At 44.9% G+C, this 15,641-nt stretch overlaps 1 protein-coding gene across 1 annotated transcript in view; it reads right to left on the bottom strand.

Moving 5' to 3' along the window:
• The window catches only part of NUP210 (nucleoporin 210), a 104,391-nt gene extending 91,695 nt beyond the window's left edge, over positions 1-12,696 (bottom strand). The window contains exons 1-3 of the mRNA XM_075939667.1: positions 12,194-12,696; positions 5,161-5,297; positions 4,165-4,296 (exon numbers count right to left, since the gene is read on the bottom strand). Coding sequence (XP_075795782.1) covers positions 4,165-4,296; positions 5,161-5,297; positions 12,194-12,345 — 421 coding nt within the window. The 5' untranslated portion in view covers positions 12,346-12,696. The remainder of the gene's footprint in view (positions 1-4,164; positions 4,297-5,160; positions 5,298-12,193) is intronic.
• Between the last annotated feature and the right edge of the window lie 2,945 nt (positions 12,697-15,641).

Genomic DNA, 15,641 nt, shown 5'->3' on the forward strand with positions numbered 1-15,641 from the left:
CCTGGAGGTTTTTCTCCTTCCTCTGTAGCATGGGGCATGGATCACTTGCTGGAGGATTCTCTGCATCTTGGGGTCTTTAAATGATCATTTGATCTGAGATATAGGTGAGAGGACTATTCCAGGAGTGGGTGGGTGAGATTCTGTGCCCTGCATTGTGCAGGGGGGTCAGACTAGATGATCATAATGGCCCCTTCTGACCTTAAAGTCTATATCATCAATAAGGAATTACCAGCCCACATGCAATTTTACACACCTTTCAAATAACTTAGATATCCAAGTGCATAATCCAGCACTTAGATGCACATGTTTCAGAGGCACCCTTTTGGGACTCTGGGATCCGTACTTCAATGAAATACATTTTCCATATATATTCAGTTTGGCTTTTTAAAGCCTGAAATGCATTCACCTATAATACAGGCAATATTCTTCACTAAGAAGTTATTCACCCTTTTCTTGCCTAACTCTGAGTCACTGCAACATTGGAAACGACAGATATTACAGCATTATAAATGGAATCAACACTGAAGCCAGATAATTGTCACATGCTGAATCTGAAAGGTCTTTTAGAAAGATCTCAGTCTTTGGGGGAGCTACTGCTCCCACTAGAATCAATTACTAAATGCCCATTAACATTTATGGGTACAGGGCTGAAGCCTTATATTGTGCTAGTATTTTTATTATTAATAATCATTTATTTTCATTTATATTCTCTCTTTTCCTTCCTAATTATACTATCATTGACAAATTATAATGATTGCTGCAATTTCACTGCCTGCTTCCTATGGCTAAAAACGTATGTCATCATCTAAACCACAGGAATGTGGTAACAGTGGTAATACAAGTACACAGATGTCTATACTACACAGATACAAGTAGCTTTGTATCCTGCATGAACAAGATTGTGATAATTAAAAGAGCACTCTTCTATTTTTCCCATTTTAAAATGCTTTGCTTTAACTCAGTCTGTTACAGGGCCTGCATATTCCAAAGTGCTTGAGGATTATTTAAGACACAGAGTTAAGTTAGCTTTTCCTGTAACAGATGTTTTAGCTTTGCAAAGCTAAGACAAGTCTCCTCTCATTCTTGCTCAAACTAAAGATGCCAACAAGGCAAGGAGAGAAAAGCACACTGTAGAGGTGCAAAGAGGTTGTGTCTGAACAGTGCCACAGCAAACAGGAAGTAGATGCACAAGACTTGTCTGTTGGAAGAAAAAGGGCAGGTCCTCTGAAGCACATGAGTTATCTCAGGTAAATAAACGCAAGAAAGTCCTATCCTAGACTCTCTGGAGTCAATGGCAAAACTCCATTTGGACTTGAGTTGTTAGCAGGATTTAACCTACTTTAATTTTAAAAAATTGGCATGATATATTAAATTTCATCCTTCCTGTTAGGAATACAAAGCACATCAGTCCTACTATGACTTGATTAGCCTCCGTTAATCTTTATACAAAGTTTACTTCAAGAACATTCTGATCAAACAAGCTTGCACAGCAGTTTAAAAAGTCATTTTAGATACATTGGTATTATCACCATCCTGCTCTTACTAACAGTTCTATGACAGTGATTCTACACCCACATTCGTACCACTTCTTTAGTATACTTAACTATGATATGGCTGGATTTTCCCTGTTCCCAGATTATGCCACAAAACAACATATAACTTCAACATAAAAAAGAATTATCTTTTCAATGGACTATGCATCTATTATCTTGTCAGATGGTACTGAGATCCTTCAGAAATAGGAAACTGCAATAGGAAGTTTCTCAATGTTCCTCAGCTTGGTGATAAACAACAAGGTGTTTTAAATAAAATTTAATTTCAAATCTTCTACTCTTTTCAAAATACTCCTGACCTGAATTTTTGTAGTTACGTTTGCCATAAAGAATAAACACACAGCAAGTCAGGGACTTCACCTGCAGATAAAGTGATGAAAAGTATATGTAGGAGATAAGTCATTACAAGAAGCAATTTTCCAATGCCACTGCAACATATGTTAATCCCCTAGAGTGTAAAATAATAAAGTTATTACAAAATCTGCCATATATAGTCCTGTACAAATGTAGAAGTCCAAAGTAAAAGTTAGCTACAGGCCCTTTGCTGTATTCAACTGTTCACAGATTACAAGCTTATTTTTTCCTTCATTTTTGCTTATATGCAGAAGAATGAATAATTTACTGTCTCCGCTCATTTATTCAGTTTTCTTAAATGATAAAAGAGCACCTCTGAAATATAAAGAAACTGTCTTAAATAACTGTGCTCTTGTTCCAACACTTGACCACCTGTTAGGAGAGGAACAATGTGTACAAAAGGAGATGAATGTCTAGAAAGTATTGTAAGAGAAGACCATAGCAGTTTTAAAGTCTAGAGCAAAATTCTTAAAGTTGAGTTTCTAAAGACAGTAGCTTACAAAAAAGTGATTGCCAAAACTGCTGAGCAATCATTGTTTCCATTAATTTAAGCTTGAAAAAGTTTAAGCTTAAGCTCTTAGTGAACATCTTGTTCCAGCAATTTAGATTATACTATTTTTGTGGGTTTTAAACCATAGCTTCTGTTCAAATTTTAATTTGGAGTACTCCCATAAAAATTTGACAGCTGATTGTTTGAAAGTCTAAAAAAAAAAAAACACACCACACCAGGGTTCCAGAATTACAAATACAGTCAGTTTCACTGTTCTACCAATTGATATTTTACAATACAGAGCCTGAATTTTATTACTTATAAACAGACATATGTGGTTTATCCAAACTATAAACATGAATCTTCTACGGATACAAGTCACAAGGCCTCTTTAATTCACTGAGTAGTTTAAAAAACAGAATATATAGAATTTATAGAATATAGAATTTAGCTGCTGAATCAAGTTCTGAAGTCCCTGAAGGCAGTCAGATTACTACATATGCTATGGTAAGCAGAGGTTTCGTCTTTGATATGATGGATCCAATCTATCGCCCACTAAAGTCACTGACAAGTTTCCCACTGTCTCTTGTGAGTCAGACTCTATGGGGGTGGAACCAATTATAAGCATTTAAATTATATTAAATTGAGGGCTATGAAAGCCAACAGTTGGTGACTTGAACAGGGACAGATGTGTGAACAAAAGGTCCGTTAAACTTGTTTGGCCTTAAATAAAGTATCTTTTTACAGGTTTGCCTTAAAAATGCGTCCTCTGTCTCAGGTTAGCAAAATCCTATAGAATGTATAGTGTAGTTGACAGACTTGTATCACCAGGGCTCAACATATAATGCCATCTACTCGCGTGTGGCGAGTAGAATGCAACCCGGAAGAGCCAGATTCGGGCAATCTGCACACGCGCAGAACGATCTGCGCATGCGCAGATCGCCAGTCAGCGAGGCGAGCCCTGTGTATCACTACTGCTTCAAACTTCCAAACATCCCTGACCAGACTAATATTGATGTGATATTTCAACAGTGCAAATATTATTACTTCCTGATATTAGTTTCTCTCACCCCCTTGCTCTGAAGTTGGAGCGTTTACTCTTATTTGGGATTCTGATACCTGAAAATGCCATCAAAATTAAATGTGACTCCTGGGCAACCTAGAAAAACTTTAACAGGAATTGTCAGATAGAAACAGTGTCTAACAGACCTATTTGGATGTCTGGGATTTGTTGGTTGCTCCTCTTATACTTAACCACAGATCTTACAATAGATTAGTACCTGTACGCCAACAAGACATTACCTCTACTAGGAAGGTTAAAAGGAATTAGTTTTAGTAAACATGTTTACACATGGAGCTGCCTATTCCCCCTCCCCACTGTGTGCTGCTACCTCTGTATCAGAGGAGGAGGAGACAGACAGCTCTGCAGGAGCCAGTGTTCACGAGGGGCCAGCTTAAAAGCTGGCTCCCTGCAAGCACCGGCTTCCTCCTGTGTCCTCTCCCTCCCCACGCTGCTGCCTCTAACACAGAGGCAGCAGCACAGGGGTGAGGGGAGGAGTCTGCATGTAATCGTGAAGTTTAACAGTTAAACGGAAGCTCATTGGTTAACCATTTACACTATCACATCACATCCCTATCCCCTACACACTATCTTGGTTGGACTACAACATCCGGTCCTGTCCTATCCTATGAAAAGTCTGAGCACAATACCTTACACAAATAAAGGACTTCACTAAAACTTTTCCATCTTAATAGTAAGTTTCTCACCTTCCGAATCCAAGGCCTGAATTTTCAGCTTCAGCGGTGAATCTTCAAGATAAAGTTCTCTTGTTGTGGACACAATTTGGATACCATGAATTATGTCAATTATAGCATCACAACGAAGCACTTGACCAGTCACTTGAAGAAACAATGGAAAACATTTTTGCATGATCACAATAAAAACTACTAAGCAAATAAGATGAAGCACATTGTAACCAGCTAGCAGATCTAAACTAGGAGCAGCAAAAAGCTCTGCCAGTCAGGGGATGGAATCCTGAATGCTACTGAAAAATACAAGGTCGTGAAGACATGAGAAGTAGGTCTTCATTTTAAGCTCAAAATAAAAGTATTTTTATAAAATTTACAGGGCCCACCAAACTGTCAGTGAAAAAAATTTGCTTTCTCTCCCCCAAGACAATTTTTATATAATGTTACTGGTTCACAATGGCAACCCCCTGAACATAATTGACAGAGGTGGGAAACCTTCCTCCCCTTACAGGTATCCTTCATAAAAACATCCTACATTCGTCCAGGATGCAAAACAATATAGCCAATTTATTATGCTATGATTACACTACAAATAATTCATCTATTAACTCATCTACTTTGCATCTTTCTTTCTAAAAAGCAGACAATATAGTGCATTCATGTAGGCATGGAAGTAAACTCCAATTTTCCAATCCCAAATATCTGAAACTGAATTATGTAAAATTCAAATTGAAACATTCTCTTTTAGGAATCCCCACATTTGGGAAGGTTTCAAACATACCTACCTGTGAAGGACTCAGAAGCGTTGCCCACACTGACTTGAGACTCCTGCAGAACAGGATTTGTGTGGTCTTTTCTAGCTATTAGCTTATATATAAAGTGCACATTTTGTACACATTTTGTGTGTGTATGGTGTGTCCCTTAAAGATGTCTTAGGGCTCATAATCCTGCAGAGTTGTACAATTTGTAGCCCACACAATGAAATGTGACTTTAAAGAAGTGCTGAAAACTTACATATATCTTCAGCTAAAATGATACTTGTCAGACGCGTTGGCTGCGTTGAACGTGCTTGGACAACAGCTTTTTGTGAACACTGGCGTTCATCTTGATCTGCAGGTTCTATGCTGGCAACCTCTGGCCTTGTCGAAGACCTACAAGAACAACATTCTAAATTACTAGAATGCAAGCCATCTATCAGGGAAAATGTATAGACTCTTATTTGAAAGCAACAGTAACCTTTTTCTCTAAACCACCTCCAACATTACTGTAAGTAAAATCTTTGCTTCATATTACAAACTACAGGATTGACCTTTACAAGTGCAGAGTACCCTCATCTACCATGGATTTCAACCAAAGGTGAGGACTGTCTGCATTTGGGGGGAGGGGAGAAAGAGGGGAGAACAGGTCCTAAGCCTACTGCTTCTATCAATTCACGCCTACACACCTCACTGCAACACAAGAATGCCAGCTTACACTAGTCATTTTCCTTTAAAAAAATTCCTATGCATTTACTAAGCCAAAAAAAGCCCTCACCTTTATTAACTTAGCTAGAAGCAGAGTCAGTAAGATAAAATGCAAACAGAATATTGATGTGCAACCTAAGATTAAGTCTATCAATTACAGTCACAAAATAAATGCTTTTCATCACTTGCAATCATAATTGGCATCTTCCATGGCAAAGGTATGAATGATGACTCGGGTTTTTTTGCAGTTACAGAACTGTAACAACTATCTATAGATTTGCTATGGCCGAGGCCAATTAATAGTAAAAGTGTTATATAACATTTTTCTAATTAAGAAATTCAAATGTGATAGTGTGTCTAGTTAGTGTATGCAATACAGTTCAGGTTTAGAAGCCTGTGTAATATTTGGTGCCATTTAAATCTTTGAAGCAGTTTGAACCATTATACAATGGACCAATTCCATTTTTGCTCAAAATTGTGTTTCTTCAACAAGTAAGACCCCAATCCTGTAGTGAGTTCTGCATGATCTTGCCCCTGGGTCCACACAGAATTTACAGCAGCACTGCGGCCCAAATGTTTATTTTCTTAAATGTTGCAAGGGTCTAAATGGAAAAATAGCCCCTTCCTTTTTTGATTAATCCATATCCATTATAGTCACATTACCACCATATTACATTTTGCAGACCAGGTTGGACCTCCCAAAACCAGGACTCTCTGGTCCAGAAACATCCATGGTCCGTGTTACAGAGTGCAGATGCCTCGCCACCGGTCAGGCACCGCGGCGGGGAGCCATGGCCGTCTAACTCCACCCCCACACCCTTGCAGCGCAAGGTCATGCCAGACGCTGGGCGTTTTCAACACCGGTGGCGTGGCAGGCAAAAGGGGCGGAAGTCCACCCGGAGCCCAGGAGCACACGGGTGCTTGGGGAAGCTCCCCCCGCCCCACGGGGTAGAGAGCTGAGCGAGCCGCACCCCCCGGGCAGGAGACTGGTCATCGCAGCAGGGGGAAGAGCAACAAGCGGTGGCCGGACAGTCCGACGACTCCTCGGCAGGCGAAGTGGTCGGTGTCCCCGAGAACAACACCCTTGACCCAAGTGCACAAGGGTGAGTGCAGGCGTGGTAGGAAGAGGCCCAGGGCACACGTTAGCCCGAGTGGTTGGTGGGTTGCGGCAAGGAATGCTCCCCCTCCCCCTCCCCCTTAAAGGGTTCGACCTCTAGACCCACAGGGCCCTGGGCTGGGACCCGGAGAAGAGGGTGGGCCTGGGTCCCCCTACCCCACCCTAAGCAAGCATTGGGCAGAGTACCAACCCGAACTGAACCGAGCTGCGCAGTTCTTAGCAGCAAAAAACTTACCGATCACCCAGCCGCCCAGGAGGATGTCAGACTGGAAAGGGGAGCACTTAAGGGACGCTCAGGGCGAACTGTAATCCCTGGGGTTTATAGATGGCACGTGGAGTGTGAGACCAGAAGGGTCAGGACCGAATTAGGTACGCCCAGGGCAGAAGAATGTCGGGCAAGAAGCACTGGCTTCCCTCGTCCCACGGACGTCCCTCCCACGGGCTAGAGCAAGAGGGCGGTGCAGCCCAGCGTGCCCCCCCGCCCTCTCCTGCCCCGGGGTAGGAAGAAGGGGTCACGGAGGGCCACCTCCCAACAGTCCAGGAGAACACGAAATCTTCCTGGAACAGGGACTCCCAGCGGAACACCCCAGTGGCAGGAGGGGTGGCAGCTATAAACCCTGCTAGGGCTGAAGCCCTGGCAGTGGAGCCCCAGTAGCGGAGCGAGGGCCACACACCAGGGGAATTGGGGATGGGCCGGCCAGGACTGAAAGCAGGCCAAGCGCAAACAGCAGCAAGGAAAGGCAGCAGGCTGAGGAGCAGGTGGCAGGGAACCTCTCATGGTCTGGCAAATTCCCTCATTCAGGACTGGTCAGGGGGTTCAACCTGAACTTGTAGTTTTCATACTCTTAGCTACCTAGAAAAATCACTCTTAGTTACTTAGAGAACTTAAATGTCTTCAAGTCACCAGGCCTTGACAAAATGCATCCTAGAATACTCAAGGAGTTGATAAGAGGAGGTATCTGAGCCTTTAACTATCAACTTTGAAAAATCATGGAAGTCAGGGGAGATTCCAGAAGACTGGAAAAGGGCAGATCTAGTGCCCATCTATAAAAAGGGAAATAAAAACAACCCAGGGATCTACAGACCAGTCAGTTTAACTTCTGTGCCAGGAAAGATAATGGAGCAAGAAATTAAGGAATTAATCTGCAAACATCTGGAAGATAATAAGGTGATAGGGAACAGCCAGCATGGATTTGTCAAGAACAAATCATGTCAAACCAATCTGATAGCTTTCTTTGATAAAATATCAAGCCTTGTGGATAAGGGATAAGCGGTGGACGTGATATATACCTAGATTTTTATAAGACATTTGATACAGTCTTGCATGACCTTCTTATCAATAAACTGGGGAAATGCAACCTAGATGGGGCTACAAGGTAGGTACATAACTGGCTGGATGACCGTTCTCAGAGAGTGGTTATTAACGGAAGGGCATAACAAGTGTGGTTCTGCAGGGGTCTGTTTTGGGGCCGGTTCTGTTCAATATCTTCACCAAGGATTTAGATGATGGCATAGAGAGTATGATTATTAAGTTTGTAGATGATACCAAGCTGAGAGGGGTTGGAGGTGCTTTGGAGGACAGGGTCATAATTCAAAATGATCTTGACAAACTAGAGAAATGGTCTGAGGTAAATAGAACGAAGTTTAATAAGGACAAATGCAAAGTACGCCACTCAGGAAGGTACAATTAGTCAGGAAGCGCTATAGAACAGTGGTTCCCAACCTTTTTTATACCAGAGACCGGCAAACCCATTCACAAACTTTTGAGGACCATTAACATTTTATTTGCATATTTGCATGCTCATTATGCAAATAGCGAATATGCAAATAAAGTATTATCAATCCATCAAAAGCCCTAGCTCCCAGAACCCCCCCCAGTGGCCAGCTCGCCACCCCCGACGCCCAGGTACCCCCCACCTCTTCGAGCCCCCCAGCATTAGCCTCACTCTCCCTCACCTAGCCCTGCGCTGCCTCCTAGCCAGCAGCTGAGTGCTGCTACCCAGTTTGTGGCTGTTCTAAGGCTGCTGTGCCAGGCTCCACGCAGCCCTTCCGCCACACAACAAAGCACTCTCCCACTTCTGGGAAGTGCCTGGGGCTGGTTGGCTAAGAGGCAGGGCAGGACATGCCTCTCACAATAGCTGCTGTGGGAGGGGAGGTGCTGGGCAGTGTATCCCAGCCCCAGCCCCCAGAGTCTGGCAGCCAGAGGTCCACAGCCATGGCCCAGAGGTTGGGAACTGCTGCTATAGAAGTAAAGCTTGTCATCATTATAAGCAAGGGAGGGAAGCAGAATGCATTATGTCCTCTCCCCCATGTTCCATTTCCAAAAACTATAATGAGCTCTGGAGGAATCCACGTGCAGAACTCACATGTCTGAAGCAAAGTCCTCCTGATGCAGGAGATCTGAAAGTTCAGAAAGAAAAATCCCAGGGAACTTTACAAGCAGGAGAAAATAGTAACTAGACAAGACATCTCACAGCCCCTCACCACCCCCGAAGAGATCCATTTCCCATCACCTAGTGACAATGTAGAGTGCACTTCTTGCAGACGCAAGTTTCTTCTCTTCTAGAAAGAAGAGACAGTCAGATGCCACCCTTATCAGCTTGTTTCATCTTTGCAGGGTAGAAATGATGAAAATGCTAGTAAAGCCCTATGTTACCTCTGCCATCTGGTAGCGCTGCTCCATGTTACACAATCTCAATCCTGTAATAAGCAGCTATGCAACAGTCTGCCCCCACACTAGATCTCCTAACTCATTAGTTAGAGAGTGGCTTTTTGGCAAGTGGTTGGGAAACAGGAAAGAAAGATTAATCAATGCAATGTACTAAGCATTTTCAGATTTACTAAACTAATTTAACGTATTCATTCAAGCCCCTCCCAGAGAGCTGCTATTTCCTCCAAAAGGTTTTATGAATACACATAGACTGTCACCCACATCCTGCCTGTCCCTTTGCAAGAAGAATATAAATCTATGTTAAATTCTATCTCAAACAGAGGACAAAAATGAGGGCACACCTTAGTAAGTCTAAACTGATGCCAAATCTTGGGCCTTTCTCCTTCAAAGTAGACCTCAAAGTGCTTTATAAAATGGAGGTCAGCATCACATTAACTCTCTTTTCTAGCTAGAGAAACAGAAGTACAGAATGGTGACATGACTTACTCAAGAATATCCAAAATGCCAGTGGCAGAGCTGGGAACAGGACCCAAGTTTCACTTAGTCCAGTCTAGCATCCAGCCCATTAGGCCATACCTTATAAGGGTTCCACTAGGATCAATATCTGACTCACACATCTCTTATTAATGGTAACTACCACAGCAAGCTTTTAAATCATGCAGAACAGAGAAACTGACATTCTTGAGTGGATGGATGACGCAAAGAAAGTTTATTATTATTTTTTCCAATAAATTAGTCAAATATATGAGTGAGAAAGAATGTTTACTTTTATTTTTCACATATTTACTAGGAGTAATGAAGATTTGTTCCTTATGCAAACTCAACACCACTGTGATGCATCTGTGACAATTTTTTTTTAACTGTTGTACCTAATAATTTGCTTCCTGTTTCTTTTCAATGCACACAGTTTAAGATTAAAATAATCTTAGATTTTTATGTTGATGCAACTATGATTACTGTTCTGGCCAGAGGCGGGGTGGAACTCACACTTGCAAGTCGCCATATTAGAAGTTTATAACCAGCCTCTGAAATATTTAACAGCAAGGCAAATAGACAACAGCCTGAGTGACAACTTAAGTTAATTGATACAAAAGCAAAATATATTCTGCTGGGATGAGTTTTAATGATTTTCAACCACAAACTTAACAACAAAAATCTGCTACAAATATATAAGTTGCACCAGTGCAGATATAATCACGAACAGATGGACATCAACATGTCTTCATCTGGACACCTCACATTCAATGCAACTGCAAATCGCAGATGTGTTCCTTAAAATGCAGGAAAGGTTTGTTTAGCATGAAGATGTTGGCACCATTACTAAGCATTATAGCTCTGAATTTGCAAACTCTTGAATGTATGTGTACCTTTACTCCAGCAAGCAGTCCCACATGCCTAACCTATCAGCTAACCTCTGTGTTGCTCTACTCCACATTTGACTGGGGTGGAGTCAGCAAGAAGATGCAGTGTTTGATTATATTCTGCATCCTTACGCTGACAACAGTACAATTATTCACACTTGAGCATCTTTTACCTTTTAGAACAATCTGAACCAATGTTCCTCTTCGATCCAGCCTCTCCTAAGACTACATACTTAGCATATTGTCTAAATCAGCCATGACAGTAGGATATTGACTAATTTTTACATTTTTGGATGTAGGGATTGAGAAAGAGGTTAGCTGTTACAGCTCATGGTTTGCTTCTGGCATTTGCTTATAATCGCCACCAGTATGACTCAGTATTTGGGCTGACATTAAGCATTTTGCCTCCTTCCTCCCTTACTACCATGTCCACATGTGGATTGGTGATAGGTACAAAGCCATCTCACATGCAGGATGTAAGCATATATGTTTCTGTACTTAAAAAAATCCTCACCAGCCAGACATGAAAATGCTTTCTTGTGTTTTGGTTTTTTTTTTCTTTCCCAGGATTTAGCATCTAGATCTACAATTCTATTTAAACTCCTAACTTCCTATGAGGCTCTGGTGCAGAGATGGAAGAATTCAGCACCGGGAGTAGACTGTTTCCATGCAGATGGCTGAAAATGGACACTTTTTAAAAGACAATGTAGCATCATGCCCCTACGGATTTTCCCTCTCAGATTTCTTTACAGGTGAATGTCCAGTGTCATAGGGAGGGAGAATGGCTGGTGTTCCCACAATACCTATCATAAGTGCACTCCTGGGATGAGCTAGACAAGGTATATACTGAATTCCCATTATTAAGTGATAAAGTACCAAATTAAAATATGAATATAAATTACGTTTTGCATCACAGCCAAAGGCTGCTGAACACCTTCAAATACACTAGAAAATGGCTAGAGATTGCTTTGCCCTTGCCTGTATACCGTTGTGGCTTTTCCATGGGAGAATGCCAGGAGGCCCATCCGAGGATACCGACAAGCAACTCCCTTTCTCAGCTATTCGTCCCTCCCCCCGCTGTGGCGCCCATTCACTTGCTGCTGCACCCAGTGCCGGTCACACCGCTGGAGTTCACCCCCAGCACAGCCTCCGCCAGCCCCTGGTCTCCCTCCCACCTGCGCCGGGGCCTCTCAGCAGCGCGGCCGGCGCCAGCGCACGTGCTGCCTTGCGGGTGTCAGAGGCTCTAGGAGGCGGCAAGGGCCGGAGGTTTCCCACGCGCCCCGGGCTCCCCCCGCGCGTCCTAGCCCCGGCCGGAGGCAGGGCCCCGAGCTCCCCGGCTGTGTGCCCGGGCTCCCGGCGGCGGCCTGGCCGCGCTCCCTGCTGCAGGGGCCGCAGACAAAGGGACGAGGCCCGGCCCCCCGCGGCGCGCACTCACCAGCGGTAGCAGCCCTCGCTGGCCTCCAGGGTGAAGTTGATCCGGGCGCCGCGGGCGAAGGGCAGCAGCACTTTGGGGATGTTCAGCTTGGAGGCCGCCGAGCAGGGCAGGAGCAGCAGCAGCAGCAGCGCCCGGGCCGCGAGCGGGGCCATTCCCCCGGCCCGCGGGCTGCAGGAGCGATGGGGACTCGCGCGCCGCTAGTCGAGGGGACGGGGACGCGGGCGGAGCCGCAGCAAGTCCCGCTGGGCGGGCGGCCGCGCGCGGTTTTCGTTTCGCTTTCAAGGGCTGCTGCTGGCGCCGCTCCAGCCGGGGAGGCTGCTGGCCTGGGGGCGGGCCCCTGGAGAGCGCACCTGGGTGCCCAGACGCCCTGGGCAGCAGCCGAAGGGACGTGCTCTGAGAGCAGGAGGAGCCCGGGTTTCCTGGTGGCATTCAGGTCACTAGGGATTGTGCCACAGTGCGCGGAGCCTCCAAGAACTGGAAGGGACCTCAAGCCATTCGATCCTGCCCGCTGCCCTCACAGCATCAGGGCTACGCAACACGCGGCCCCGCCACAAGTGGCATCCTGTGAACATGGCGCCCACTGGGAACACAGCTCCGCAATCGCCAGTCACGGTAATGGTCTTCCCTTGATCTGCTTTTAGTAGTCCAATGGCTGGACGGCCCTTGCGCATTAAGGGTATGTCTACACTGCAAGCTTATTTCAGAAAAAGCTGTTCCAGAAAATAGCTTCTGAAATAGCTTATTTCGAAATAGAGCATCCACACTTCAGGGAAGCCTCCAAAGTAGTCTGATTCAAGCTCCCCTATCGCGATTTAGAGCCCCAGAAGGCACTGGAAAGGAATCACTTAAAATGGCCCTGGTGAGGAGCTATTTCGCCATAGCAGCAGTGGAGCATCCATATACACCCTTTTCTGAAAGAGCTTTTTTGAAAGAGGAGGTATTGCTTGTGGAATGAGGTTTACCAACATCAGAAAAAGCTCTCCTTTATTTCAGTTTTCTTTTGAAATAATGCAGTTGCTGTGTGGACTCTAGTATTGTTTTTCTGGAATAACAGCCATTGTTCCAGAATAACGGTGCAGTGTAAACACACCCTGAAAGTGCTGTCATATGGGTGGATATTGGGTCAATACTGCATTTTATTAATATCAGCAGAACTGACTTAAATTAGGCCTGTGTGTTATGTAGTCTTGCCCGTCAGTGTGAAAGAATCTATTTGCATATATTTGCATATATATTTGCATGTACATGCAACCACACTTAAGTTGCAGCCCTTGGCGTGTGCTGTATCACTGTGGCCCCTGGGGCTTCCAAAGTCGAGTAGACTCATAGACTGGTCTAGATCATCCCTGACAGGTACCTATCTAACCTGCTCTTAGATACTGAAGTTCAGTATCTAAGCAGTTCAATTTCTCCTGCCCCATCTTCCATCTGACACTGGTGCCCTTTCACTAAATCCTTTTCAGAATATAGTCTGCAATAATTTGTAGTATTACACTACACATGCAAACTATAAATGAGCATTCTATTTGTCTTGGTTGTTTATACTATACTTTTCACCATGGTGTCTCAACTTTAAAAATACTCTCAGGCCATTTTCCCTATAAATTCCAGCTGAAAATAATGTCTGAGACAAAAACATTCAATTGGTATATTTTCCCAATATTAGAATTCCTCTCCCCAATAACCGGAATTTGCAAATGGGCACAGCAAACTTAGGGACAGTAGATATGACATAGGAATTTATTCACATTTAACCATATCTATCACAATGTTAGTCTGCACATCCGTGTAGATTCACATTTCAGTTTAATAGAATTCGTCCTTGGGCACTCATGATCACCTTTAGGAAACCCTTTGCACTTGAATCTGGAAAAAGAAGAATGATCACTGCCCAGATACGAGCCATTAGATTATTGTATTAATTTAGAGCAGTGTTTCCCAATTGGTGTTCCACGGACCTCTAGGGTTCCACGAAGTGAAAGTAGGGGTTCCGCGAGAAGCCGGCACTCCCCCGCCCCTCTGAAAGAGAGAGAGCCAAGTAGCTAACACTAACACTCTCGTTTCCCATTCCACCCTGGCGACGCAGAGGCGTAGCGAGGCAGGGGCAAAGGGAACAGTTGCTCCCGGCAGGCATGCTAGGGGGGTGCCGGACAGGGGTGACCCCATGTGACCCACAGCAAGGAGGAAGCACTTCCCCATCCCAAAGGAGCCGGCGTGCGCTGCCTGAACAGCTGGGGCTGTGGCACCCGGCAACTTAGTTCTGTGGCCTTTCCGCACGGTGGCGGGCAGGAGGTCAGGAGACCTGGGGCTGCGCAGCTCCAACTGTGCAGGCAGCACTCTCTGTCTGGGACTCCTTGCACCCTTCTTCCCCCTCCCTCCACAGGACGGCATCGCAGAAGTAAGTTGCTGGGGTGCAACAGCCCCTGCTATTGAGGCAGCATGCACACGAGCTGTTTGGGGAGGGGAAGTGCGGTCGCACACTTTCCAGAACCCAGAGGTGTTGCAAGATTGCCAGGTACTGGTCCCAGCTGCTTCTGTCCCCTACCCCTGTCCAGACCCCCCCACGAGTACCCTGTCCCCTACCCCCACCAGCATAGTTGGGCCCACATTAGTGAGGCTTGGGGTTTTGGTGGGGTGGTTTTTTTTTGGTTTTTTTGCATCTCACGTGTGTGGCTCCAACTGACTTTTCTGTGGGTCAGTGACCCGTGACTCAAAACAGGTTCCCTGCCCCTCTCATAAATAAAGACAATGCTAAAAACTTTTGAGTTTGACATAATAATTCATTTCAAAATGAAGCCTGGCCAACAAGCCCCCAATTGGGGCCAAACCCCCATCTTACTGCAGTATCATAACACTTCTGCACCACCTGACCCCAAATCTGAGCCTATCATACACTGGAACCCCTTGTTCCCAAACTCCTGCACCCCCACATCCTCAGTCTTCTGCCACAACACTCCTGCACCATCCACACATCACAAATCTGTGTCCTGAGCCCATCATACTCAAAACTTCCTTGCCCTGAGCCCCTCACATATCCAACCCAAACTCCAGAACCCTCTCGTCCACAAACCTGTGGCTTGCTCAGCACCCCAACCTTCCACCTGAGCCCAACACTCCCCAGCCTGGAGCCCCCTCCCCAAGCCAGCATCCTCTTCTGCTGCATCCAAATTCCCACACCCAAATCCCTCATTCCCACCCTAGAGCCTGCACCTCCTGTTTCAACCCAGTAAGAATGTATAAGGGCTAGGGACAGCAAGTGATGGAGAGGAGGGGAAGAGAGAGGATGGGGCCTCAAGGAAGGGGTGTGATTTTCATGCACTGGTGGGTCCCCCTCCTCCCCTTTTTTCCTTTTATTTGCTTGACAAACCTAGGGGTTCCTTGAAAAGCTGAAAAGGGTTCTATGGCCAAATAAAATTGGGAAACACTGATTTAGATAAACATTTTTCTG

This window comes from Pelodiscus sinensis, chromosome 11 (assembly GCF_049634645.1).
Source record: "Pelodiscus sinensis isolate JC-2024 chromosome 11, ASM4963464v1, whole genome shotgun sequence".
Classification (NCBI taxonomy): Eukaryota; Metazoa; Chordata; order Testudines; family Trionychidae; genus Pelodiscus; species Pelodiscus sinensis.